Source organism: Taurulus bubalis, assembly GCF_910589615.1.
Source record: "Taurulus bubalis genome assembly, chromosome: 1".
Lineage (NCBI taxonomy): Eukaryota > Metazoa > Chordata > Actinopteri > Perciformes > Cottidae > Taurulus > Taurulus bubalis.
This window is the reverse complement of record NC_136589.1, coordinates 14,911,158-14,938,349: the sequence shown is the minus strand read 5'-3', so window position 1 is coordinate 14,938,349 and position 27,192 is coordinate 14,911,158. Positions and strand designations below refer to the sequence as shown.

Genomic DNA, 27,192 nt, shown 5'->3' with positions numbered 1-27,192 from the left:
CTGCTTCTCTATTTCCCGTGCAGTGCAGTAGTAGATTGGAATGGAGGCCTTTGTCACTTTTATTTACTGCCTCACTGACTCCACAACAGCGCGTGCGCATGATTTTCTGCGTGTGTTGTTGTTGTGTGTGTGTGTGTGTGTGTGTGTGTGTGTGAGTGTGTGTGTGCGTGTGCGTGAGCACGTGTGAATGCGGAATGACTGCAGGTGTTTGAACTGCAATGAGGTGTGTCTGGTAGTATTGCCCCCTTATTTCTTTGGGCTCCTTTGAGCAGAACTGTGCTTGGAGTTGTTTTCTTTGGGTGGAAAGTAGCTTTAATTCTGCATCGCAGCTGCTGAGCATGCTAGGATTTGTGAGCCTGCAGAGTGGAACCGGTGGGTGTTGATATAGGCGGATACACAGACTGAAACACAGGTTGTCTGGAATCCTTCAACCCCGAACGCAGCGAGCCTGAACTGTAGTTTGATGTGTTTTGAGGGGTGTGTGACAGCATTGGACAATCTCCCTCGAGGACCTGCCTGTCAGAAAGAAGAAAAATGTATAGTTTGAAAGCCCAGGGGCAGAGCCCACTTTTTACTGTCATACCGGCCAAAATGCCGTGAAAAATGGCGGCATTCTTAGATGCTGCTCAGTCAATTATTTCCTTATGTTTTGTGTTTGTGTGCATGGATTACCAGATTAGGATTTTGGTGTAACCCATTTCTTTCTAACAAAGAGTTGGCAACACAGTATGGCAATCTGTTCCTAGTTCGACACGTGTGTGTGTGTGTGTGTGTGTGTGTGTGTGTGTGTGTGTGTGTGTGTGTGTGTATGTTTGCGTTTAAAGCATTAGCATGTTCAGTATCTTTGTTTTTGCTTTCTTGTATGTTTTGCATGAAGCATAAAGAAGATGCAGGTGGTGATACAATGGTTGCAATTTACTTTAATTAAAAGGTAAAAAAATGTATGTATATTTTATTATATTTAGAGGCCCATGTTACTGCTGAATCAAATAATTTCCGTTCCTTAAAACAGCATTGGAGAACATATATCTGAAGTTGGCTTCTGTAAAGAACTGTGAGCTAAATTGAGAATAAAACAGACAAATAATGGGCATCCACGACACTGTAAAAAAGGATATTTTGAGTTGTGTGTTGTTGCTTGAATTGTCAGTTGTCACAGCTTAATTGAACACAACAAGAAGAGCAGGTTTCCATTTCAACCAGGAAATAGTTTAGCAGCCGTTGTGCATTGTGCATCACCCAGATTGACGCTTCTCATCTCATTATTAATTTATATTTGAGATGACTGTCTATCTGGGTAATAACCAAAGTCATTAGATATACGGCAACTATTGTGTGACTATATATACAAAAAAGTTGACGAAAGTGGAGGAAGTGTGGGAAACCCTGTAGTTTTGTAAAAAGCTCTGCATCACAATGATGACCAACCCCCCCCCCCCCCCCCCCCCCACCCCCAAGTTGAACATAAAATGTTAACAGTCAACCATAATAAACTCCGTAATTCGTTTTTAAAGTTTATTCAAGCTGCTTTGTGGAATCAAATAAAAGCCGATGGCTCTCTAGAACGTCGGAAATCAATCTTAATATGTTGGGCTTTAAAAATCTCCCCCAGTAATGACATTCTTAGTTAATGGTCTAAATCGGGCCGAAATTCTGCCTCATGTGAAGGATAAAGGCCTGAAATCCAACACGGGCCTATTTTTAAATCGGAGCGCTCGTTCACTTTCACATTTTAGGGTAAAATTGGAAATGTTTCCTCTGACCTTGCAGCTTGGCCACACAGCGAGCACACGCTGAGGACAGATGCACTGTGAAATCCAGCTCTCACTTCACAACTCCCCTGCTCATCCCCTCCCTCCTTTCTCATCCCCTCCCCCCTTCCCTCCCTCCTTCTCTCACCCAATCGCTTCTTCTAAATAAATACTCTCCCACATCAGGACAACAGTCTCTTATTCACTGTCCTCTCCCTCTCTTTGTATAAGTGTGTGTGTGAGAGACAGTGTACGTTTGTGTGTTGGTGTGTGTGTCTATGCTTAAGTGTCGTGCCCACTGTACTCTGGCCTGCCAAGACTGTTGCTAGGCTACGACACAAAGTGCCCTGCATAGTAAATTGTGTCCGGGTGAGGGGGGCCTGTGTAATTGACTTGGCAAGGGCATGGACACACACACACACACACACACACACACACACACACACACACACACACACACACACACACACACACACACACACACATGTCTACCAAGTACTGTACCGGTGTGTTACTGTTGCTCTGCAGGTGTGCAATCAATCTTTATTATGCGTTGATGATCACTGGAATAGACGTCTACTGTGTGACAGTCTGACTCCCTCATGGTGCTCATGGAAGTTGACAGATGAGATGAGGTGGCGCCATCTAATTTGGATCCAAAATATGTTTTGCATCTCCAGATTTCATCTCAGTATATGATCTTATACAGACGACGGCACCAAAATTTAACATGCTGAAAATAGTCCTGATTGGACGTGATTAGTGTGTGTTTATTTTTCCTTAAACATAAAAGACTCAAATGTTATATTTCCACAGTCTACATGAATATTTAAACTAGTCCTGAAACGATATTTCCATTGATAGAACATGAAAATCCAGCTGTTTCGACAGTTCATCATCGATTAGTTGAATACATGCTGGTAGTTGGACAAAATTAGCAACTTCTAGATGTTAGCTTTGGCTCTGGGAACTTGCAAGGAGCATTTTAAAGTATTGGATTTTAACATTTTATCGACAAAACTATTTTGAGATTGAATGAATCATCAAGTAAATGTGAAAAAGTTCAGTCACTTTTGGGGATTTGCTACTTTTCTTTATCTTATGGGTTAAACAGCTGAATATACCTTGGGTTTGGTTGTTAGTCTGACAAAAAAAGTTACGCAATGATTACACAAATAATCAAATTAGCTCAAAGCTCAAGTCAGATGATTAAAAATTCGTTCTCATTTTCTGAGAAAATGTGGCATTTTTAAGCCTGGTAAAATTTGTATTTGTTGCTAGGCTGATTCATTTAGTGCAAAAATGCTGGGACAGAGTAAACAGGAGCAGTATTGTCCCTGAATTATTTAACATTCATACATCACACACGAGCGGTTTATAGATGTTTTACCTTTTTAGTTAATTGTGTAAGAGAATGAAATAAAAACCATAACATATATAATCCTACTGCAAATGAAGCTGAATGAATGTAAATAAATCTGCTTTATAAAAGCACATTCCTATTTTGTTGGGTGGAAGACTTTCCATACAGTAGCTTAGAAACACTGACCTGCAGTGAGGACGCCAGGTAATGACTCCTCTGTGATGCGGCCGCCTGAAGGCTGATTGGAGATCAGTTCGGTATCAGTTGGCTGTCTCCATCACAGCATGGCCATCCGAGCGGAGCAAACACAGTCAATTCGGTCTGTTATCGCTCAAATACACCTGGCTGGGCAGCATCACAGCCCCGTGTGTGTGTGTGTGTGTGTGTGTGTGTGTGTGTGTGTGTGTGTCTGTGTGTGTGTGTGTGTGTGTGTGTGTGTGTGTGTGAGAGAGTGGCAGATGTTTTACTGTCATATTTGGTCAAAATACAGGATTAAGGAGGGGGAAAAAATGGTAAAAAGATACTTTCTTATGCCTCATCTGACATGTCTCTGTGATGATGAAAGTTAGCGCTCACCATGATGACAGATAGGGAGTGTTAGATGAAAGCATTTGTGCGTGCAAGTATTCGGTATGTGTTTGTTTTGCTTGCCGGAGACACTCGGGGCCCTTGCAGTACATTGTGGTTTGCAGGAGGCGTGAGAAGCATTAGCAGAGGCAAAGTGAAAGTGTTGCAGGGAGTCTGTGGCTCGTGTCATAGTTGCTCGTCAAGCTCAAAGCTGAATGCTGTTAGCGTTCGACTCAGTTATGTTTACGTAGGACCCGCTTTTCACAGGCGACTCGTCTGAGCTGCGAGTCATGAGAGGAGAGAGGAGGAGGAGACAGAAAATACAAGGGACGGGGGAAAAGTGAGCGAGATATCTAGAGGGAGGAGGGCAGAAATAATGATAGGCATAAAGAGGAGATTGTGAGAAGTTAAAAGGGTTAGATGATGGGAAGGGAGAGAGAGAGAGAGAGAGAGAGAGAGAGAGAGAGAGAGAGAGAGAGAGAGAGAGAGAGAGAGAGAGAGAGAGAGGATCTAGGTCAGAGAGGCAAACAAATGGAGGACAGGATGAATCGGCCTGTGAGGTTCAAAATCTCCTCAGTCTAAATGGAAGAAGGACAGAATGAGTTTAGCTCCTTTAGCTTAGCATAGCATACTAATTAAAACAGAGGGAATAGCTAGCTAGCTAGCTACGTTGGGCCTGTCTAAGTTACAAAAAAAATATGGCCATGGGATTGTTAATAAACCACAGAACCCATAGACGAGTTGGTCCGATGGATACTTTTGTTATTTTTGTTTATTGTTAAGCTTCTGTGCTGGTCGGCATGTTGTAAATATTAAAAACCCCGTGCTTCGTCTTTACGCTAAACTAAGCTAATCTATTGTAGCTAAGGGCTTCCTGGACCATCTCCAAAGCAAATTACTGTATTTGTCAAAATGTTAATCATTTACTTTAATGTTTAATCTGATAATCATTCGATCAATTATTGGATGGATAGCTTAGTCTAAAATGTTGGAGAACAGTGTAATACCCCCCGTCAAAAGTTCACAGAGCTTAAGTTAATGTTTTCAAATTGCTTGTTTTGTGCAACATAGAAAACATAGAACAAATAAAATCCTCACATTAGAGAGGCTGGACTCTGCAAGTATTTGACATTTCATAGCTTGATAAATGGCTGTTGGTGAGACAATTAACTGACTGATTAGTTTCAGCACTGATCAATTTATCATCTGTCCCTCTCACTTGTTTTTGATATCACTACCATTTATCTTCTAGACTTGTTTTGGCAAATTGTTACACACATTATCCTGTTAACTGCTTAACCAAAGGTCCACCCCACCCGTCCACACACACTTCCCTTCTTTTAATTTGCAAATAAATGAACAGGGCGAGGACAGTGCTAATTCCTTTTCTTTTGCTCCTTTCACACTACATTCAATACGACTGGATGACATTACTCGCTGCTCAAGGAAGGAGGAAAGAGGGATGGAGGAAGGAGAGATGGAGGGAGGGAGGGAGGTTGTCATGTGTCTGAGAGGAATGAATCTTTATCCAGCTCTGATGGGGTCCACGTCCAATATCTGTTGGACATATTCTCTCTCCTCATGTCTTTATTTCTCCGTTCCTCTTGTGTTCCCATGAGTGTCTGTGCAAGTAGCGGAGGAAAAGAGAGATCTTTTTTAATTTTGTGTGTGTGTGTGTGTGTGTGTGTGTGTGTGTGAGAGTTTCTGATTTGTAAGTGGCTGTAATTCCTTTGTTGGTCTCCAACAAAGCCGGCCCTTGTGCTCGTGGAATTGGGGCAGTCTGATCCTAATGAGAAATCCCTCTTCAATCTTTTTTCAGCTCTTTTACTCGAACAGAAGCTGGACTGTGTGTGTGTGTGTATGTGTGTGAGAGAGAGACTGATCACAGTGTTCAACCATCCAGTGGTGCTTAGTTTGCATTGTGCATTGCTGGATTGTGACACAATGAGTTATCATTAAATCCCCAACTTTCATTTTGCAATAAATCAGCAAATTTAAAAGGGTTTTTCTTCTTTTTTTTTCAAGAGGAGCTGTTTAATGAAAAGTTTAAATCATGGACCATTCAGGGACCTCAGCTGATGTTAACATATTGCCAGTCATCCTGTGGAAACGCACTGAATGTACACATTCAGAGTTGTATTCTTATTTACTGCACTGAGAACATGATTGCTTCCTCAAATTAAAACATTGTGGTGACTTTTCAATGCAAGTGAATATACCTGTAATAGTGTTTTTTCTTGTTCTTTAATTCGGAATTTGACCACTAATGAGCCAAAACATCCCTTTTTGTCCCGAATAGAGATGTTGGATTTTCAGAGTGTAAAGGAACAAGGAGCTATTGAGCGACCTACATTATTTTACAGTTAATAACTGTATAAATTGAATAACCTCTGACTCGCAAGCTATTCATCAAGTGAAGTGAGTTTTGGCGAGCCGGTGGGTACAATTGATCTGTTAAAATGACATGAAAGTAGAACGTGAAGCAGAATAGACTAATGCCCAGTGGCAGGGTGCTACTACAACATTACTACTGAAAAGCAATGACACAACCAACTTTTTTTCCATAATACACAGTACTTCTGTTCTTATTTTGGCATTCCAGGCCTCTGCCTTGGCCGGAGCGCTCGTTATCAGAATGCCCATTCGATTAAAGCCCTAAGGAGGCGTTTCAGAGCCAGACCCTTAATGCCATCTGGTTTATACTGTAACAGCTCCTCCAAGAAAACAGTCCTGCTCTTGTTTTGAGTGTGTTTGTGTGTATCCCTGACTATGTGTGTGTATGTATGTATTTGTTTGTTTGGGCCACTGCTGCTAAGCTGTTCTGCTCAGACTGCAACGTGCTAATCAGTCGATTCTAGACAGGTGGAAGTAATAGCCAGCAGTGTTTTTAGCGTCTCTCCAGCCCTGTTAGCTTCATTAGCTAATCACAGGCACAGATGCTCAGTTGCAAACAAACCACTTGGCTCTTTCCATTCGCCCCTCAGCTCCCGATCGCCCAGTTCCTCGCCTCCGAGCTCCCTCAGGCATCTGCCTAGCCTCGATATTACACAACACAGCCAAGTCTGCTCCATCCCGGGCCGTATGTGAGACTGTTGCACTGGATTGGACTGATGCTGCAACGGCACGTCAAAGCACAAGTGACACATTTGGGCATCGTGTTGACCGAGCAGTCGAATGCAACTCACTGTCATGGCCTTGAGTCTGGTCAGAGACTCCTGATTTCAGTTTCTCCCCTGCTTTGACCACATAAAGTTTATTAAAATAATGTAAATATTTGACTTGACATGTCGTGTGTGTTCTTAACTGATGGTAGCTGAACAAAAATGTAAAAAGTTGGAAAAAGGTGACGATTTAGCAATATTTTAATCAAAAATATGATGAGGCAATTGGAGTGTTTTGCTCATAAGTGTTTTTAACTTTAACTTTTAGATTTTTGCTTACAATACCTTGTCAGTGTTCAATAAATACTTGATTTGACATCAAGGGGCTTTAGCAGCAGAAAACGTGTTGTTGTCTGTTGTTGGTTCTTGCATTTCATAGCAGTTTATCCACTGTTTTGGTGGTGGTATAACTCTTTTGTTTACAGTTTGTTTGTTTTAACCCTTTAAGCACAGTGGAACCAGTTTTGGTGTCAGACATTTTTTCTTTTCCCCCGTGTTTGAGTCATCATAAGAACTCCAAATGAATTCCAATACTTGTGTTTATTGTATGTATTTGTTCAGCAAAGTCTTGCGAAAAAAAATGATATCTGCAAAAAAATCACTTCTAAAATATATTTTGATCAAAACTATGAACAACCAGCACGATATGAGCAAGATTTCCCCAAAATGCCGCCTTGAGCGATCACCGAGTTTTTCAAACTGTATTATGGTGTGACAGCTTTTTGGAAAGATTAGGACCTAAAGAATCGGAATCTGCAACAACAATCATAGTAGAACACAGCATTTGGGTGTTCAAAGGAGTTTCAGTCAAAAAACTGTGTCGTTTCGTTCAAAAATTGTGTTTACGTAAATACTTAAACTTAACGGTTTCTTGAACAATGTTTCACACCAGATGTATCTTCTCACTCGGGTTGCGGAGATGTTCCGGAGATAATATGTTGTTGTTTTTTGTCTGATAATAGGCGCGGGGGGATTTTCGCACCCTGTTTTTAGTTATTAAGTAATCTGAGAAAAGTCAAGGTCACCTTTGTTGAGTCATGTCTACTATCGTTTCTATAAAATCTCTCGTCGTCTTTTTTCCCTGTCTCCCTGTGATTCTGACCTTGTGCGTTTCCTCTCCTCCTTTCCACCAGGGTCGCCATGTTAAGACGGGGCAGCTGGCAGCCATCAAGGTCATGGATGTCACCGGGGTAAGACACACACGCACACTTCCTACTCCTCTACACTCAGCGCACGTACCCACGCACGGCAAATCATCTCAAGTGATTACACCACCGCTGTCGACCGTGTCATCTAATTATGAACTATGAATCAGTGTGTGTGTGTTGTGTGTGTGTGTGTGTGATGTGGCATAGAGGAAACGAGGACAGGCCTATTGCCATGGTAATATTAGCTGGAGGTATTAGGACAGCAGTGGAGTCTCAGGCGAGTCTGTAAAGCAGCAGAAGAGAATCTCTCCTCTCGCTCTATTTGGAGATCCTCACAGCGACGCCTCCCCGTCAGCGCTGCAGGAGTGAAGCAACAAAAGAGATGATGATGAATGAACAGAAACATGAATGACTGAATAAGGAAATTAACATATGCAGGTGTATGGAGATGAATGATCAAATTAGTGTGAAAAAGGGAGGTGTGAACAATAAACAAATAGAGGAAAACCGTGTATGATTGGCTGCGCACGAATACATTTGCTTTAATTCAATGAAAAACAAATGACTGAATTAATTGATGATTGAAAAATTAAATGAAGGGCAAACACAAAATTGATTAACTCAATAAGCTGCCATGGTACAAAATCAGCTTACTCGAACAAGCGTTGAACATTAAAATGAAGTAATCACGGCATACATTTCTGACATTGTGCATAATGAATATGAAATTTCACGTAAGTAACCAACTGCCACCACAGCAATTTAAAAAACCCCAAAAACAAAAGTAATTAAAAAGTAATGCTATTGTGGATAATTTAGCGCCCAGCTGTCTGCTCTGCAACAACAGGTTTTATTTTCTCCACAATTTATAAATGGATTCAAAATGCAAATCAATCAATGACTCCGTTCCTTTTTTTGCTCTCTCGCCATCCCTATTAATATGGTTGAGGGGTCACGATTAGAGGTCGCGGTTTAATGCCTGTTGATATCTCTCTTCCCGTGTGTGTGTGTGTGTGTGTGTGTGTGTGTGTGTGTGTGTGTGTGTGTGTACCAGGATGAGGAAGAGGAGATTAAAGCAGAAATTAACATGCTGAAGAAGTACAGTCACCATCGGAACATCGCCACCTACTACGGAGCGTTCATCAAGAAGAACCCCCCGGGTATAGATGACCAGCTATGGGTACGCCGTTATCTCTGTTTGTTTGTTTGTGCATGTTTGGTTTTTATTACACCCCCTTGCATTTGCAACTCTCAGCGTTTGTGCATGCTTCTTGTGCGTTTGTGTGTGAAAGTGCAGACGTCTGTGCTCTCGTAGAGCGCCTCCAAGCAGAAAGAGGGGACTTTCCATTTAGTATAGTTACATTTATGGGAAATAAGCGAGTGTGTAGTTTGTTCATGCACGCGGTGACTGCAGGTTTGTATGCATTGGAAAATGCATATAATATATATATATATATATATATATATATATATATATATATATATATATATATATATATATATATATATATATACCTACCATGTGTGTGTGTGTGTGTGTGTGTGTGTGTGTGTGTGTGTGTGTGTGAGTGAGTGAGAAAGTTAGAAAGGATATGAGTTATTGTGCGTGGCTGGCTGGCTGCTGCGATAAATCATGTGTTAACGCGATCTAACGGAGCTCTCTCTTCTCTGATCTTGTAGCATTCATCACACAACAATGGGAGGACACACACACACACACACACACACACACACACACACACACACACACACACACACACATGCATAAACACAGAGCGGCCAGATCAACTGCTTGCATAATTCCTCCTGACTTAACAGCTGCCTGTTTTTCCTAAACTTGTGTGTGCGTGTGTGTGTGTGTGTGTGTGTGTGTGTGTGTGTTAGTCTGTTCGCTTTGTCATATGGCCCATTTGTTTATGCACATTATGAGTGTTTCTTTTGTCTTTGTGTGTCTGAGTACACGTGCACGGCCGGGATGAAAGCGGTCGGCCATTACTCGCCAACTTCCTGTTATTCAAAGTGATGATGATGATGATGATGATGATGATGATGATGATGATGATGATGATGAGAAGCTTGAAGCAGAGCCAGAACTGACCGGCTGAAATTGTGCCCCTTCAAATCTCCTCCAATATAATAAGAAAGGAGAGGATGAAGGCATGAGGCCGCTCAGGACGTAGAGAGGAGAGGGGGAAGACAGAATGGACGCATTGTGTTTGGGTCGAGAGACTCACGACTTAATTCATTCATGTGATCTCATGACCCTGTTGAGTCAGTTTGTGCCGTCGTTTCTGTGGTGGCTGCAGGGCGTGTGACTGTGAGGAGCAACAGAGAAATGTCTTCATGTGTGTGGCTCTCTGTGTTCGTAATGCTGTTACTGTAATGTGATTATGTGTTATGTGTATATTCTTTATAATGTGCATCATGTTGAAGAAAGAAAGCACTTTTTATTCTGTGCACATGCGTCAGCAGTGGCCTATAAAATTATGAATAACTTTAGCGTGACTTTTGGTACTGAAGAGCCTGACTAATTACTGGATTTTTGAGGCTAATAACACTGTCAGTACTTGGGATTGATAGAAATCCAATAACAATATACCAGACAGTATTTTTGAGAAAAAATTCTCAGAACAATCAAGTTTATTTCATATAGAGCTGCAACGATTTCCGTGATTTTCCACAGTTAATCACAGAAATGTTTTCACTGTTTTCTGATGTTTTACCAAACAATGAATCAACTACTCAAGAAAATAACTGTCAGATTAATCAGTAAATGCAACCCCATTTTAAATATGACAGCGATGGTAGATGTAAGTTTATTAAGCAGTAAAGTAAGTTTATTCAAATTTAAACAATACTGAACACAAAAATAGCAATCTTTGATCAGTAAGAAAATAAAGCCAAATGCACATAAAATGCTGCAAATGGAACATGTTCTACAGTTTCACACAAATACTGAAATTGGCACTGTTGGTCTGTCGACGTGTCAGTCCGGCTCTAGTATGAGAAATCTGGAAAAAATATGCATGCATATTAGTACTGTGCTTCCATAAATAAAACAATAGAAAATAAATATTTTTTTTTTTTTCAAGTGAGCTGTTTATCTCATAGAAGTTGCTTTATGGGAGTTACTGACTCGTTTGGAACAGATCCCAGGACAGATTGCTTTATTTTTGCAGAACAGTCAATAATCAACCTTGTGTGCATTTAGCTGGTCATGGAGTTCTGCGGAGCCGGCTCGGTGACGGACCTGATCAAGAACACCAAGGGCAACTCTCTGAAAGAGGAGTGGACCGCTTACATCTGTCGGGAGATTCTCAGGGTAAGTGGCTGCGCGTTGCTGAGTCATTGCTTTAATAAATCCTACACCCTTCGTCCTCCATAAGTCAGCAGTTAGTTTAATGTGACGCTGAAGAAACTGAAAGAGATCCTTGATGACGTTTTCCTCCTGAAAGCATGAATATGGACATGATTTATAGCAAATAACCTTCTCAAATGGTAGACATTGTGGCAAAGTTGAGCAGTGCACAATATTAGAATTACCTCTGAAAACTGATTATCCCAAATGTAATTTTATCACCCAAACAAATTAAGCAATGGCCACTGCACGGAGCAAACTTACTCATTTTATAGTTGCAAAGTACACTAAAATATGTTTAAGTCCAGATATAGGCAATCCTGTGAAAAAATCTCAATTCATATTTGCCCCGTTTTTTGGATGTGCAGCAAAAAACAGTTGCATCCGAGACGCCTCGGCTCTGTATGGTTGTTTCTTTGGGTGGGGTGGACTCTCTAAAGTCACTAAAAAGCTGTGACGGGACGTTGCCTCATTAACGGACAATGCATGTAGTTCACATTAACAAGAACCAGTCACATTTAGTTATGTATCCGAGGGTTTATCTTGCGCCTGTACTTTACTTTATTAATAAAACAACAACAGGATGTTTGCACAAGACGCCAACCACTTTTATTCTTGTTCCACACTTCACTAGAGCATTTCCTCTCCTTCCGTTTTTCCCTTCACAATAAAAGCCCCAGAAACTTACATGAGAACACTGCTTCGTAGAGAACTGTCCAAGTACTCGATATAATAGCTTAGCGTTATAACAAAACATGACAAAACAATCCAACTAAACTGCGGCTCTGAAGCACCGCGCCTCAACAGCTGTTCTCGCTGCGTGCCTCTTAGCAGACACAGTGCAGCTCTCAGCTGTTCTCTCCATCTCTCAGCCAGCCACCCCGCTCTGCTCTCCGCCGGCACCCACCGACGATGCCCCGACCTCACCCGAGGTGGCGATGGAAAACAGGTTTAGCAGCGAGCAGCGAGCGAGCAGCGAGCGAGCTAGCGGCGCGAGCTAAGTTAGCTCTATGGAGGGGGGAGCCAGCGGAGAGCCAAGTGGGAGGAAAAACAAACACAAAAAGCAGAAAAAGCTGTGCACTCACCCGATGCTTTCCACTTATTAATAAAGACAAAGTCCATCCGCCTCTCGTTAACACAGTTCAATGACGTGGTTGTTCAGTTCATCTGTGTGCTTCAGTGAGGATCGTCAATGACAAAACATGCCCAACACTCCATGAGAAAGGCATAAAGTAAATCCCCCACCAAGTCCAGGTCTCCTCCTTCGTGCAGATGGAGGTCAGAGGTCAAGGTCAGCTACACACTAGCAACTAGAGCCGCTCGTCCTTTTGTAAATAAGTTTCTTTAGGTTTTAATAATAAAAAATGGTCATGACTAGCCGTTCCTCCACCGTGTGTCTCTGTCGCCGTCTGCAGGGTCTGACTCACCTCCATCAGCACAAGGTCATCCACCGAGACATCAAGGGACAGAACGTCCTGCTGACTGAGAATGCAGAGGTCAAACTAGGTCAGTCTGTCATCCAACCCCGCCTCACAAAACGGCTTTAGGATTGTATAGCGTTTCAGATGGACCAGAGGTGTGTACGAGCGTGTGTGTGTGTGTGTGTGTGAGGTTTTCTTTCTTCTTTTATGCTGAATACCGGCCGACTCATCTCTCTCTAGCTCTGCCACTGTTCATGGTGCAGATTGCTGAAGAAGAGGCTCTCTCTCGCTCTCTCTCTCTCTCTCTCGCTCTCTCTCTCTCTCTCTCTCTCTCTCTCTCTCTCTCTCTTTCCCCTTAAAGCCCAGTGGGTCCATTATGGCATTTAGTAAAGCCCCATTGGTGTCAGCCCACACACACACACACACACACACACACACACACACACACGGAACACAGTGAAAAACAAAGGTTGAAGTAGACTGCAGACTATTTCCTGAAGTATTGTGTGTTTTTTGTGTGTTTTCCTGCTCTGCAGTGGACTTTGGCGTGTCGGCCCAGTTGGACAGAACAGTGGGACGAAGGAACACGTTTATAGGGACGCCGTACTGGATGGCACCGGAAGTCATCGCCTGTGACGAGAACCCCGAAGCCACGTACGACTTCAAGGTGCTTCAACGTCCGTCTGCCTGTCTGTCTGTCTGTCTGTCTCTCTGTCTGTCTGTCTGTGGTGCCTTTTTGTGATCAGCCTGTGTACTCACGCACTGTGTCTGTGTCATTACAGAGTGATTTATGGTCGCTGGGAATCACAGCAATAGAGATGGCTGAAGGCGCTCCACGTACGTACCCCTGCAACAACACACACTTCTGCTCCACATCATCCCTCTGTGCCATGACAGTAGATGACTATAATCAAGTTATTTTGTTTCTGTCCAAGCCAACGCAAGGCAAGGAGCGGATATAACATTGGTTGTGCAATTGCTTTTTCTTGTCCGTTCATTACTTTGTTCCTCCATGTTGCACACAGTCGTTGGGACTATTATAATTCTGGTTTGGTGAAAAGCTTCTGGTGAAAGTCTGGCTGAAAGTCGGTAATTGACTGTAATCATCTCATCTGACTAGATGAGAATATTTCTGTGTGTGGACATGCTATATGGGCGTGTAATCACAATAATTACGAGGCCAGCAATTGCTTTAAACTGTCAGTCACACGGCAGGAGGAACTAACAGCCGTGAAAGAAATAATCAGAAATATTTAAAACATCTTTTATTCTGGTTTTCCTTTTTGAATACTAGTTTGACAATGTGAAGAGTGAATATTAAAAACTCTTAATATATAAATGCTATCGCAGTACACGCACAAGCGCCTACTTGTGAGATGAATATAGTGCTTCTCGAGAAAACGAGACCAAAGTGTGTGTGAAACTAATAGACTGTTATCAGTATTGGCAGCGCGTATTGATCGAATGAGGACTAACTCCAGCTGGCTTTGACTATGTGCCACGATAATGTTCAGCACAATTAGCTGGAAACATTCGCCCTAACTCACCCATGTTGTGCGCCTGCTATCTGAATCCTTAGCACTGTGTGATATGCACCCGATGAGAGCCCTCTTCCTCATCCCACGCAACCCGGCCCCCCGACTCAAGTCCAAGAAGTGGTGAGTGTGAATAGTGGCTCAGCAGGAAAAAACAGTTCAGACATATACTTGATTAAAGCAGGTTTTTTATTTACTTCTTTCGTGTGTGTGTGTGTGTGTGTGTGTCAGGTCCAAAAAGTTCCAGTCATTTATAGAGAGCTGTTTGGTGAAGAGTCACGGCCAGAGACCCAGCACGGAGCAGCTCCTCAAACACCCGTTCATCAGAGACATGCCCAACGAGCGGCAGATCCGCATCCAGCTGAAGGACCACATTGACCGCACCAAGAAGAAGAGAGGGGAGAGGGGTGAGGACCAACGTGCGATGCAGACATGCTTACGTAGATTTAAAAACGCGGATGTACATGCAGATTTAGGTGGAGGTGGACCTACTGATTAGGTAGTCGTTCTTGATAGACGCTTGCAGCTTGCAGGACTTTGGCTGACGTTAAAAGGAAAGTTTCCTCTGCGTAAACAGGGATTGCATGACAATGCTGAAAGTCACAAAATGATATTATGTAATGGTTTATACTCAAAATTATTCCTTGTATTATGTAACACTAAAACACACAAAAACGTCAGCCTAATTTACATGAAATTACATGTTTTGTACTGTTTCACAATAAAAGCACCCCATGTTTAGCCAGTTGAGTGCTTTTAATGTGAAGCAGCAGCATTATTAAATGTACATTACTAAAAACCTAAATGTGAATGAACACATGCAGGTATGAAACGGTAATGCTGGATTATATACATTTAGGGCATTGGTCATAACTCAATACGATTTTATGGAATCATATCGTGAAGAAATCATATATCAAGATATCGTGATACAGAATTGCGTCTTCTAAACTGATGATAACAAGGACATTTTTCCTTTCCCAGGAAATTTGATCAAGCTCCTCTTTATCTAATCTGGCTGCAAGGATGAGATCTAATGCATGTTTCACACGCACACACACACACACACACACACACACACACACACACACACACACACACACACACACACACACACACACACACAGATTATCACGCATATTTCCCGTTTATTGCCAGGGAGGCAGGAAATAAAAGTGACAGACTTCCATTCCACTCTTCCGCGACGCACAACACAAACACACACACAAACACACACGCACACACACAGTTTGAGTGATGGACTGACATTCGCGCACAGGACCGCGCCAGTAAGATCCACATTAACCGCTTTGAGAAAAACAATATACTTCAGGGCGGAAGTCGCCATGATGTATAGAAATGTCTCATCGGGTGTCTCATCGGGTGCTCATCGGGTGCTCTCTCTGGCTGTCACTTTGTCACATTGGGTCCGTGTGGATGTGTCTCAGGGAAGAGCCGGGCTGCCTCTGCAACCGTTAAGCTTTTAAGCACCGTTTTCCTGAAAGAGCTCCGAGCAAATGTTCTCCACCTCGCTACACACAGTCAAATTACAATTTATGCTCTTATTCAAGGCGGCTAATAGAAAGTGCCTCGAAGGAGCGAGGATGCAAGAATCGTAAGCTATTCAGCAATGAGCAGAGGTAGTTCAAGTGAAAAATGAAAAAAAAACAGGAAGTGGAATGGCTTTGCTGGCTGCTGCTTATAACCTGACTCACTTTCTCTCCTCTCTCTCGATCAGACGAGACAGAGTACGAGTACAGCGGCAGTGAAGAGGAGGATGAAGAAAGAGAGATGGGTGAACCGAGGTCAGTGTCCTCCACTCAACATTTTTTGACAGGTACATTCACAAACAAAAAAACCAAACCCCGTCCTCTCACCGGTCCACTCGCAGCTCCATCATCAACGTCCCCGGAGAGTCGACCCTGAGGCGGGACTTCCTGCGCCTCCAGCTGGCCAACAAGGAGCGGTCGGAGGCGCAGCGGCGGCACCAGCAGCATCAGCTGGAGCAGCAGCAGAACGAGGAGCACAAGCGCCTGTTGTTGGCGGAGAGACAGAAACGCATCGAGGAGCAGAAGGAGCAGAGGAGGCGGCTGGAGGAGGTAAAGCCGACTGTGACCTTTGACCCTTGTGGAATACATTTAAAGAGAGCAGCTTCTTTGAACGGGGCCCAACATTTACATTCGCGCACCAAAAAGTAAATCTGTTTAACTCTCCGTGCTCTCGTCCTTTAAACATTTTAAAGCCTGTTTGCAAACATAGTGTCTGCAGGAGAGAGGGAGGGCTGTACAGACACACACACACACACACACACACACACACACACACACACACACACACACACACACACACACACAGCCTTTCCTCAACCTCCCTCTCTTAGTTCCAAAGAGCGGGTTTACAGAGGAAAATCCTGAGCCCATAATCTGTGCGCTCTCTCTGGGTTACCACAAGGGTTCGCCTCCCAATGCCCTGCTAAGCACCGTGACTTGACTCAACCAACATGACCCCTCCACTCGCGGCCAAGTGTGTGTGTGTGTGTGTGTGTGTGTGTGTGACTCTCCGTTTGAGAAAATCCATTTATTTCAAAGGGAAGATGATCAAATGAGTTCACATGTCACAGGTTGTGTGTGAGAAACTCTGCTGAGGTGTGATTTCTTCATTTGCGTGAGTCCTGAATCTTCTTGTGTGCTTCCCTCCCGACAGCAGCAGCAGCGAGAGCGAGAGATAAGGAAGCAGCATGAGGGGGAACAGAGGAGGCGCTACGTCGAAATGGAGCAGCTCCGTAGAGAGGAGGAGAGGAGGCACGCAGAGAGAGAGCAGGTTCATACACTTCCTGTGATTTTATACTGAAACACAGACTGCATGGAGATAGACGGCGTGGTGCCGCGGACTCAAGTCCAGAATCTCTCTTGTGCCCTTTCTGTTTCTTTTCACAGCAACATCCTACACTCTGATTTGACTTTTACCTTTAATTACTTCAGTGGCGTATTTTCCTAATGTTGTTTTTTTTAAGGATTATGGTTTCAGACGAAAAGAATTCTGACCATTTTTTAATCTGATGATGCAGTTGCACTCTTTTCTGTGTTCTATGTTCCCGTCATTACCTTCTTCTTTTCAGCTCCTGGATCTTACCTGCAGAAACACTACTTTCTTGTTTCATATATTATTACATTGAATTTTTTATTGCAACATCTTAAAGTGGCTATAGACAACTTTTCAACTCACAGAGAGGACGCAGTCTCTTCTTTACTGCATCCGAAACTAAGCGTTAACCAAAATGCACAAGCACATGACGTCATGTGGCTACTTTTAGCAACATTTGGAGCTCGAGCCAGCTTTGTTTTGTTTTTGTTGTTTGATTGCTATTCCCGCTACAAGGGATTGTAACTCCAAAGAAGAACTTACCTTTAAAACATAAAGGGTTACCCTCTTCCTCTATTGGTGGCGCAACTTTGTGCTCCTTTGTGCTCCTTTGTCAAGCCTCTATTTTCCCCGGGACATCGTACCAAGTGGCATACAGAATTGCATCGGGAAAACAAGGCTCTAATTTTGGATGCTGTCATTATTATAGCTATTTCGTAGTACAATCAACTTTTACTTCATAACGATATGTTAATGCAAAAAACTTTTCTACTGCCACTAAATATTGCACAAAAAAAATAAAAAATAGATGAATTTTTCTCGATGAGTTGGCAAATAAAGGGACCCCCGGAATTTCAAAAAAGAGATCCAAAAGTACAAGTGAGTATAGCAAGAGATGATTTTTACTTTAAAAAAGCTGTTATTGTTTTAAAGTGGAAGGAGTTCCCTGAGGACTAAATCACGTCGACCGTGGACAATAATCTGCACCAATATAAGAGGTCCAGTGGGTATGACAGTGCTGTCGGGTTTAGTGAACGTATATGTTTCATGGTCTTACAAAATATCCGAAGGCACTGTTGAGTTGTTGAATTATTATGCAATAAGATTAAACTAACTATCCCAATTATTTAATCAACAAATACCTCTTCAGCTTTATTTATTGCACACTCTTTCATAAAGGGAAAAACTAAGACGCACAATCAACATTTGAAGTATTGAGGGAATAGTGCAGAAACTTGATGCTTTCCGCTTTTTTTATGTTATTTATCAAAGCTAAAAACTATGGCTGTGTATAGGAAGTGTCCCAGTGTAATACTGTCAGAATGGAGATGATTGTCACCTTAGAGATCTAACTAGGTTTTGTCATGGGCCCTGTATGTTTCTCTTCCTCCTGTCGGGATCCTTTCTGCTTTTGATTCTGCTCTTGCATGCATTTTGATTGTACCGTGTTCTCCCTATTATTCATCTCTTTCTGCTTTCTTTCCCTCGTCCTCTCTTTGAACTTACTGCTGTTCAGATGTGTATTGTTTGTCTGTCCTGGTCCCTCTTTATCGTGCTGTTACTCTCCTGTGTTGTGTAAAGATTTTTTTTTTCTCTTCTCCATCTCTTTGTCATATTTCCTTTGTAACACATTACACTTGTTCGAGAACCTGATCTCCTTCATTTTATCTGGCTTCTGACTCTCATCTTCTCTCCTTATTCACAGCTACCGCAGGAGATTATCTTCTCTGTATCTGTCTTCTTTTCTTTTCTCTCTCCTTGAGTATTTGGATGTTCAGATTTCCTGATTTTCTTCTCTCGGTCTATTTCTATCTCCTTGTGCCGCCACGCTGCTCAGGAGTATATCCGTAGACAGCTGGAGGAGGAACAGAGGCAGTTAGAGATTCTCCAGCAGCAGCTACTACAAGAACAGGCGTTACTGATGGTAACCGTAGCCCCTCCCCCTTTCGCCACATCCGCTCCCCATCTGTGCTGTGTGCCACTCCCTCCATCCCCGCTGCATGTTGTACAGAGGAATTGACTGTGAGGGAATCCACAGTCGGAGTCCCTCAACCGGCTTAGCGACACATTGGAGGAAAAAACTGAAGCAACGCATTGTTTATCTCTTCAAGATCAAGATTCAAGATTCAAGATATTTGTATTGTCTTATGCAAAGATAACAGACAGTTACTCCGTACAATGAAAAACGTATTTTGCTAGGTCCTTCTTACACACAGAATTACAATAAACTTAAGGTAAAAAAATGTTTTATTAGAATTAAGAATACAAAAAAACGTTGCTATAAATGCTAATAGTGTAAGAACATATATAAAATAAGGCACAAACATATGACAACAGTATTGCACAATCAGTTTCACTGAGTGTATAAAGTGCACTATGTATTGTTACAAATATATCAAGTATAGTTGTGACATGAGGTCACAGCAGCAGCCGTTCACACATCTCTGATGCTTGTGTTGAATTTATTCTGATCACTGATTGCATGAACTGAACCATTTAGTTGGCTGGATCTCAAAAGACTCCCCGGAGGGTGCAGGAAAAAGTTTTTTTGTCAGCCCTGATCACGTTGGCCCACTCAAAGTGAGAACATTGAAGAGAAAGTGGGACATTGTTGTTTTCCTCAAAGGGTTTTCTCGTCTGTGCTCCAGTCTTATCGATGGCCATGGTTTAGTGTTTTATTACTGCGAGCAATCCACAGTATGTCTTGTAGTATTTGTCCAGTGCTCCTGATATCAAATTTGGAAGAGAAATATATTTAAGGAAACCTTTTGAGATCCAACCATTGTCAACAAACACCAGAGGCCGCAGCAACGACATCACGCACCAGAATACAGAGATGTGTTACTATTACTACCGCCATCCTTTCTTCCCTCTCAGTACCCACCTTCCGCTCCCCTGTCTCATGGGATTTGCCAATGCCTTATGTCCGATAATTCCCTGGTCCCATAATCCATCGACAGCCTTTCCGTTATGATTACAGTTTTGAAAGGCGTGCTTGTTCATGTTCCGTACACCTGCTTCCAGTTGTCCGTATTTGTGTTTGATCTGTTCTGTTTTTGCAGTATTTGCTAACGCATGGCTCAAATCTGACATTAGAAACAGGCTTGTGACACAATTTATTTGCAGATTATACACACAAAACAGAAAACTTTTAGATATAATCGGTGCTAAGGACTTGCTTCACATTTTGGATAACCATTCAAGTTATCCTAAAGCATTGAACTCCACTCATCTAGGAAGTTCTAATAAAAACTAAGAATTATTTGCATCTTTTGCACCTAATTTTCTCACCATTGATCACTGAAATTGTGCAATAATTACCCACCTGTTTTGTTGTCGATCTCTGTGTCTCTCACTACCTTCTCTTCCTCATCCTCATTCCCTCCTCTTGGTCTTGCTTTCCTGTCTCTCATCTCTGTACCTCTGTCCCTCCAGGAGTACAAACGTAAGCAGATTGAGGAGCAGCGGCAGGCGGAGCGGCTGCAGAGGCAGCTCCATCAGGAGAGAGCCTACCTGGTGTCTCTCCAGCAGCAGCAGCAGCAGCAGCAGCAGCAGCAGCAGCAGCAGGATGTACGGCAAGCGGAGAAGAAGCCGCTTTACCACTACAAAGATATCAGCAATCCTACTGACAAGCCTGCCTGGGCCAAAGAGGTAAATCTCAGCAAATTACAAGGAGGAGATATATTCCAAGTTTTTAAATCATTTTTGCAGAGTGAGAAAAAAGCACCAGCTCTGAGGAAAGTAGTGCCCTAAATATAAGAACGTATTGAAGATGATTCATTCCTGTTGTACTCTAAACAAAACTGGTGGCCTTCTTGTGTTGTCAACACCTTGTTCAGCAGGTTTTGCTAGAAGCAGCAGTCCGGTGGGACACCTTGCTTTTTGAGTCTGAAGATATTTTGGAATTAACGCTGTTACTTCGATAATCACAGTGTGTGTTGTCTGTTTTTTTTGGGTTTGTTGTGTTGCTTACCCTCCTCCTGACTCCCGACTCCTAGGTCCCGAAGCAGCAGCATGTTCTGAGTAACCCATCCCGCCCCCAACTACGACATCACCAGTCATTCAACCAACCGGCTTCATCCCCTGGCTCTCACGCCCCACGCAGGGCTGAAGCAACTAGGCAATCCCAGTCCCATTGTGCCAATCTCCTACCCACCCACATACCCAATATATGTATTTCCCTAGACCGCGAAGAGCCCCTAGATCCGGGGCTGAAGCAGGAGATAAGTCAGCAGGTCAGAGAGCTCAGGGCTCAGAAACTCAGTCATGGGGCACGCAGCCCAGGGCGCAACCAGGAAAGGAGCCATTCTCCTGGCCATGGGCCCAGTAAGGGGCCGAGCGAGAGTCATTCAAGTCAAGGGCCAGTCATCCAGTCTAATCCAGCACCCAACCAGTATCCTTTGGGGCCTCAGAAAGAGAAGCCCAGAGACAGGCCTTTCTCTGTCTCCAGTCAGGCAGCCATCCAGGGGATAATGCCTCCAGACCTACAGTTTAAAGCCCTACAACCTCATCCTCAATCGCCAGGACAGGCCCAGGGACCTCAGTCTGGCTCTACTACTGTATCCATCACTGCGGTTAGTGGCTCTTACCGCGATAGGTCACACTCACCTCGCCGTAGAATAGACGTAGATGTAGAACCTGAGTTTCAGGGTGGGAGGAGGAGGTCAGCTGTCAGCTGCGAGAGGCTGACAGCTGATCCCATCTCTCCGTCCTTCCCTGGCAATGCTCTCTTCTCCCCCCTACCTAGAAACAGGCACTTATTCTCACCCGACAGTTTTCTTCAAGTCCCTGACAACAACCCCTTCCTTTCCCTTTCCCCTCCTGCTGATAGGCAAGAGAGGGGCAGATCCTCTATGTGCGACCTTAGTGCTTCTGCCCCGGCTGACACACTCAAATGGAACCTGGCTGAGGTCAAACTAAGGAGCAGTTCCTCCTGTAACCACTTGTCACCCTTCTCTCCGACCTTCCCAACTTTCCCACAAATCTCCCCCTCGTCCTCCGGCTCGTTGTCCGCCGATAACCTTTCCCCCCCGTTCTCTCCTGACACCCTTGTTTCCAACATGACGGGCATATCGCCTATTTTGCCCACCTCCTCCTGCCCAACCAGGCCGTCTACCCCGTCCTCGTCTCACCTGTGTCTAGCCCCAACTGCTCCCCGCATGGCTCTCCCTTTGGATCTCAGAACCAGATCTGCATCACACTTGTAGGTGCGGAGCTGTAGACCGTTTATCTAAAGCACACTTGTAGAGGCACCAACACACAATTTTGTCCATTTTGTAAGACCCAAATCCTCACCCCCAGTTAAACCTTATGCTGAATATACAGTATGCTCCAATGCATATCTGATTGTTGAACTGTGTGTTGCCTTTACTACTGGTTGATAGCCCCTTCAGGGTACACACTGTGGTTACATTGGTGAACTCAAAATGTACAATAACAAATAGCAATACAAATTATTCCCAATCGAATCTTGAAACATAAAACTGTAGTCAAATAAATCAAAACATCTACTGCTTCTTCACCAAATCCTCGTCCTAAACTCAACTCTAAAGCAAAGACTTAACCTTCAAATATGTTCTCACTTCAAATTAAATTAATCCAAGATAAATTCACAAAGATAGAAGTAAAAGGGCATAATATATGTGTGTGTGTGTGTGTGTGTGTGTGTGTGTGTGTGTGTGTGTGTGTGTGTGTGTGTGTGTGTAAACTTACATTAACTTGCATAATTAACCTTCAACGTGTGTATTTTGTATTTTATTCATAATCTTCACGTTTTTTTATGGGACTGAGATCCAGAGGAGAGGTGCCAGGGGCAGTTTCTAGTATCACCCCTCACCATAGGTAGATTGGTTAACCCCCTCCCCTCCCCCCTTACCCCCACCCCCACCATCCAGTGAACCACAAGGCACCATGGCAAGCCCCGCCCTCAGCCATATTGGTGTGGATGTCATCAGGGAAACCCACTCCTCCTCCCATCTTCCTTTTAGGTCAGTCAACCATTCAATGGACTCCCGCGTGGCGACGGGTGCTGCCAGGTGGTGGTGGTGGTGGTGGGATCCTTCTAGCAAACCCTAGATCCTCTGAGGACACCCTCTGTCCTTCATCTGCTCTCCTACCTGATCTTTTTTCTCTGTCGTCTCTTAGTGTAGAAGTTAACTTCCTCTCGTGTTCTGTTTTTAACCTCTTGGAATCTCTGCTGTGGTACAGAGACCTTTTGGGCTAAACCCAAACACTCGATACACGCCAATGAAGATTTAAGCAGCACTACCCAACATGTTTTTCTTCCGTAAAGGGATCTTCTCGTACTTACCTTTCTCTATCTTTTGAAGGTCAGTTGATGTTTGTGCTAACCTTGGGAGCGTAAACATCAACAGATTAAACTCGACTTGGATTAGAGCAGTGCGAATATTTCTTTTTACTTTACTCACTACTATTGGTCTACAATTCTTCTCATCGTCCGTAGTCGCTTTCTGATGTTTTCTGACACTATATATATATATATATATATATATATATATATATATATATATATATATATATATATATATATATTATAGTTGCCTCACAGTAGTTGACTCCCTAGCCGGCAACTAACAAAGATTTGAGGAATGACACAGTATTGCATAGTTGTTCTGACCCAGGTCATAATCCTGAATAATCCCCCGAGATTATGAGCTCATGTGGCATTACAGAAAGCCTCCAAAGGGGATAGTGCTCATTGCACACGGATGTTTACCTGGGGGCTATTGACACTATGCCCTGCTGAGCCATGACTCAACCCCTCCGGCAAACGTTGAGTCGATTGTTTCGAGTGAACGTGTGATTCGGGTAGCTGGGTTCCTCGGAGCCTTCTCTCACTGCACAGCGAATAATCTGATAATCTGATTACACTGGCGAGCAGAGCTTTCTGCCTTCTTCACTCACAGATATTTGGTGCTCGTTGGCGTCAACGCTCTCGCACACTCCCACAAGTATGTGGAAGCCGTCACTCAAGCTCTTGTGTGCGTAAAAACCCAACCAGGGGTTTGTATGTGTGCACACCACCTTCGCACACGCTCAAATTTATGATTTTGGTTCCAATGTGGAGTCTGCTAAAGAGGATTAGGGATAATTCTTGACCTTTTCCCACAGCCACCAGACACTCTGACTCCTCCACTGTATGTGGGTCATGCAGATGCACGCACACAACCAATAGAGGGGAAACAAAGAGAAGATAAACAACCAAACAAAAAGACTTCCACTGAATTTCGCGGACATTAAAAACAGGTTTACAGATAGCAGAAAGCACGCCATCTGATATGAGAAATCCCATAGTTGTCCCACAGCGTGATGGTAAGATTGTTTGGTGGCTCGTAGGAGGTGCATGGGGGAGGCGGGACCCACAGCAGGTCAAGCGTGGTGATTGGTTGTGCCGCGTGCTCGGCTGTGAGTGACCGTGGTGTCTGACCCTGTCCCAGGTGGAGGAGCGGTCGAAGCTGAACAGACAGAGCTCCCCGGCGCTGCAGCACAAAGTGTCCAACCGCATCTCTGACCCCTCCCTCCCTCCTCGCTCCGAGTCCTTCAGCAGCGGGGGCATGCAGCCCGCCCGCACCCCACCCATCCACCGCTCCATCGAACCACAGGTGTGTGTGTGTGTGTGTGTGTGTGTGTGTGTGTGTGTGTGTGTGTGTGTGTGTGTGTGTGTGTGTGTGTGTGTGTGCAAAAGGAAGGCATGTGAGTGTTTGGTGTGTTTCCTAGTGAACATCATATGCCAAAAAATAATCGCATATCCCTTCGCTCCTTGAACACTTCCTTTAAAAGTCCATGCCTCCATGTAACTTAATCTTTCTCTTTCTTTTCTCTATCTCCCTCCTTCCTGTGTCTCCCTTTCTTGTTTCTCCTTTTCTTCCCTCCTCCTCTTTCCCGCTCTTCCTCCTACAGATGGCCCACCTGGTTCCGGTGAAGACCCACTCCGGCTCCATGTCGGGCTCCCAGTCTCTCCAGGACCAGACGGGCTCAGCTCTGAGTGAAGGCCTCAGCGTGGGATCCCCCAGGCCTGAGATGCCCCGCCAGAACTCAGACCCTACCTCGGACACGCCCGGACCCCCGCTGCGCATCACGGTCAGAGAGGACCGGGAACGGGACAGAGACCGGGACCGGGACCGGACCGCCTGGCTCAGAGAGGAGGACCTCCCACCCAAGGTCAGATAATTACTATCAGAAAGGAAGACAATCACTGATGATGGGTTTTATTGTAGAAAAACATTGTTAATTTATTGTTAGAGCTGCACAGCGATGTTTATTTGTTGTTGTGAATGTTGTATCATTTATTATAAGTAGTATTTACATAATTATTCAAACCTATCGTACAAATCATATTTCAATGCTGATGATTTCTCATTTGTTTGGTTGTAAAGTGGTTGACGTATGACTTTGCACACAACGTTGCCCTTTCTAGTGAAGCGTTTGTTTCTTGGCATTGATAACCAAGACATGTGTAACATTACGAGCCGATCAACATCTCCCAGTAATATAAGTATTATTAGTATCTATTAGATTAGTATATTATACATTTTTGACACTTTTAACTCCTTGCTAGGGGATTAAAAAGCAAGCTGCACCAGTGATGGTGACTCTCTGTCTGTGTGTCCAGGTCCCCCAGAGGACCACTTCCATCTCCCCAGCATTGGCCAGGAAGAACTCCCCTAATGGAGGAGAGGGTCTGAGCCCTCGCACAGGCTCTCAATTTACACGGGCCAGGTAACGCTAGCACACTGAAGCCACCTTTAAAGTCAATCCTTTAACCCAAAGTCTTTTCTTACTATTTTTTTTTAATGAAATGCCACCACACAGAATGATGCTGTGTATACTTTTACAAAGACCGCTGTTGCTCTTAATTTATATAAAAAGCATAGACTGTATATATATATATATATATATATATATATATATATATATATATATATATATATATATATATATATATATATATATATATAAATATGCTGTATAACTTAAAATATGAGTGAAAATGTTTTACACCTGTTTCAGCAACCCAGACCTGCGGCGCTCCGAGCTCTCTCTGGACGCCATGCTGCAAAGAACTTCCTCCAACTCGTCATCCTCCTCCTCTCCTTCATCTCAGGGCGGCTCAGCCAAGAGGAGAGGTACAAAAACAAAAAAAAACGTGCACCAAAAGAACTCGTAAGCACAGGCAGGCACACCGAAATGAACGCACACACAGACACGCTTGCATGCAAACAATTAGAAATGGGTGCATGCACGTGCAAAATGCTCACAGGGAGATTCAGAGGCAATCAGCGGGACAATGTCAGTCGCAGTTCTGCTCTGATCAACCTGTCTGATGTGCCCTGTTGCTCTCAGCCTCTGGAGAGATAGAAGAGAGGAAATAAGAGAGAGAGATAGAGATAGAGAGAGAGGCGTATAGGCATGTGTCAGATAGCAGGCCAGAGGGATATCTAAGATATGCATGTATCTTCCCTTGACAAACACACACAGAGGTTGATACGATTATGATACGATTGCTTTTCCTTCTTGTCTGTTGGATGTCATTTTGCAAATGGGGTTGACAGTAAATATGGCTGAGATGTAAAGACAAGAATAAGGACAGATAGTATCAAGATAGGGTAAGAAAAATACAAAATAGATTTACAAATAATTATTGAATGTGCTTTGACCCAGACAAGTTATGGCCTAGTACAATACCATTTTAAATAGGATTCTCAAAAATGATATCTGACATATTTTTGGGTGACCCTGATTAAACATATTGGCGTATGTAGGTCAAAACGTGCCATTACTTCCTTGTTCTGATAGGTCAAGCCAAGCAGCAAGGGTCCCCTCCAGGAGCAAATGGATCCCCTCCAGGAGCCAATCAGGAGGCAAAGCCCAAACAGGAGGAGGGCCGGGAATCAGCCAGACCCAGCAGACCTGCAGTGAGTCGCACAACACAGACACACAGACACAGACACACAGACACAGACACACACACACACATACACACACACACACACACACACACACACA

The 27,192-nt window shown here is 43.6% G+C and overlaps 1 protein-coding gene across 4 annotated transcripts in view; it reads left to right on the top strand.

Moving 5' to 3' along the window:
• The window catches only part of tnika (TRAF2 and NCK interacting kinase a), a gene marked incomplete at both ends in the record, with an annotated part of 59,259 nt that overhangs the window by 22,705 nt on the left and 9,362 nt on the right, over nt 1–27,192 (top strand). For 2 of the 4 annotated variants that reach the window (XM_079213901.1, XM_079213898.1), the window contains 18 exons: nt 7,976–8,032; nt 9,045–9,170; nt 11,202–11,312; nt 12,764–12,854; nt 13,306–13,436; nt 13,552–13,606; nt 14,349–14,427; nt 14,536–14,711; nt 16,043–16,109; nt 16,196–16,403; nt 17,008–17,124; nt 19,004–19,090; nt 20,602–20,817; nt 24,624–24,788; nt 25,087–25,347; nt 25,799–25,905; nt 26,197–26,312; nt 26,983–27,101. In XM_079213901.1, the coding sequence (XP_079070027.1) occupies nt 7,976–8,032; nt 9,045–9,170; nt 11,202–11,312; nt 12,764–12,854; nt 13,306–13,436; nt 13,552–13,606; nt 14,349–14,427; nt 14,536–14,711; nt 16,043–16,109; nt 16,196–16,403; nt 17,008–17,124; nt 19,004–19,090; nt 20,602–20,817; nt 24,624–24,788; nt 25,087–25,347; nt 25,799–25,905; nt 26,197–26,312; nt 26,983–27,101 (2,289 nt within the window). Of the gene's footprint in view, nt 1–7,975; nt 8,033–9,044; nt 9,171–11,201; nt 11,313–12,763; nt 12,855–13,305; nt 13,437–13,551; nt 13,607–14,348; nt 14,428–14,535; nt 14,712–16,042; nt 16,110–16,195; nt 16,404–17,007; nt 17,140–19,003; nt 19,091–20,601; nt 20,818–24,623; nt 24,789–25,086; nt 25,348–25,798; nt 25,906–26,196; nt 26,313–26,982; nt 27,102–27,192 lie in introns of all 4 variants that reach the window. The other 2 variants (XM_079213899.1, XM_079213900.1) reach the window with 2 other exon arrangements.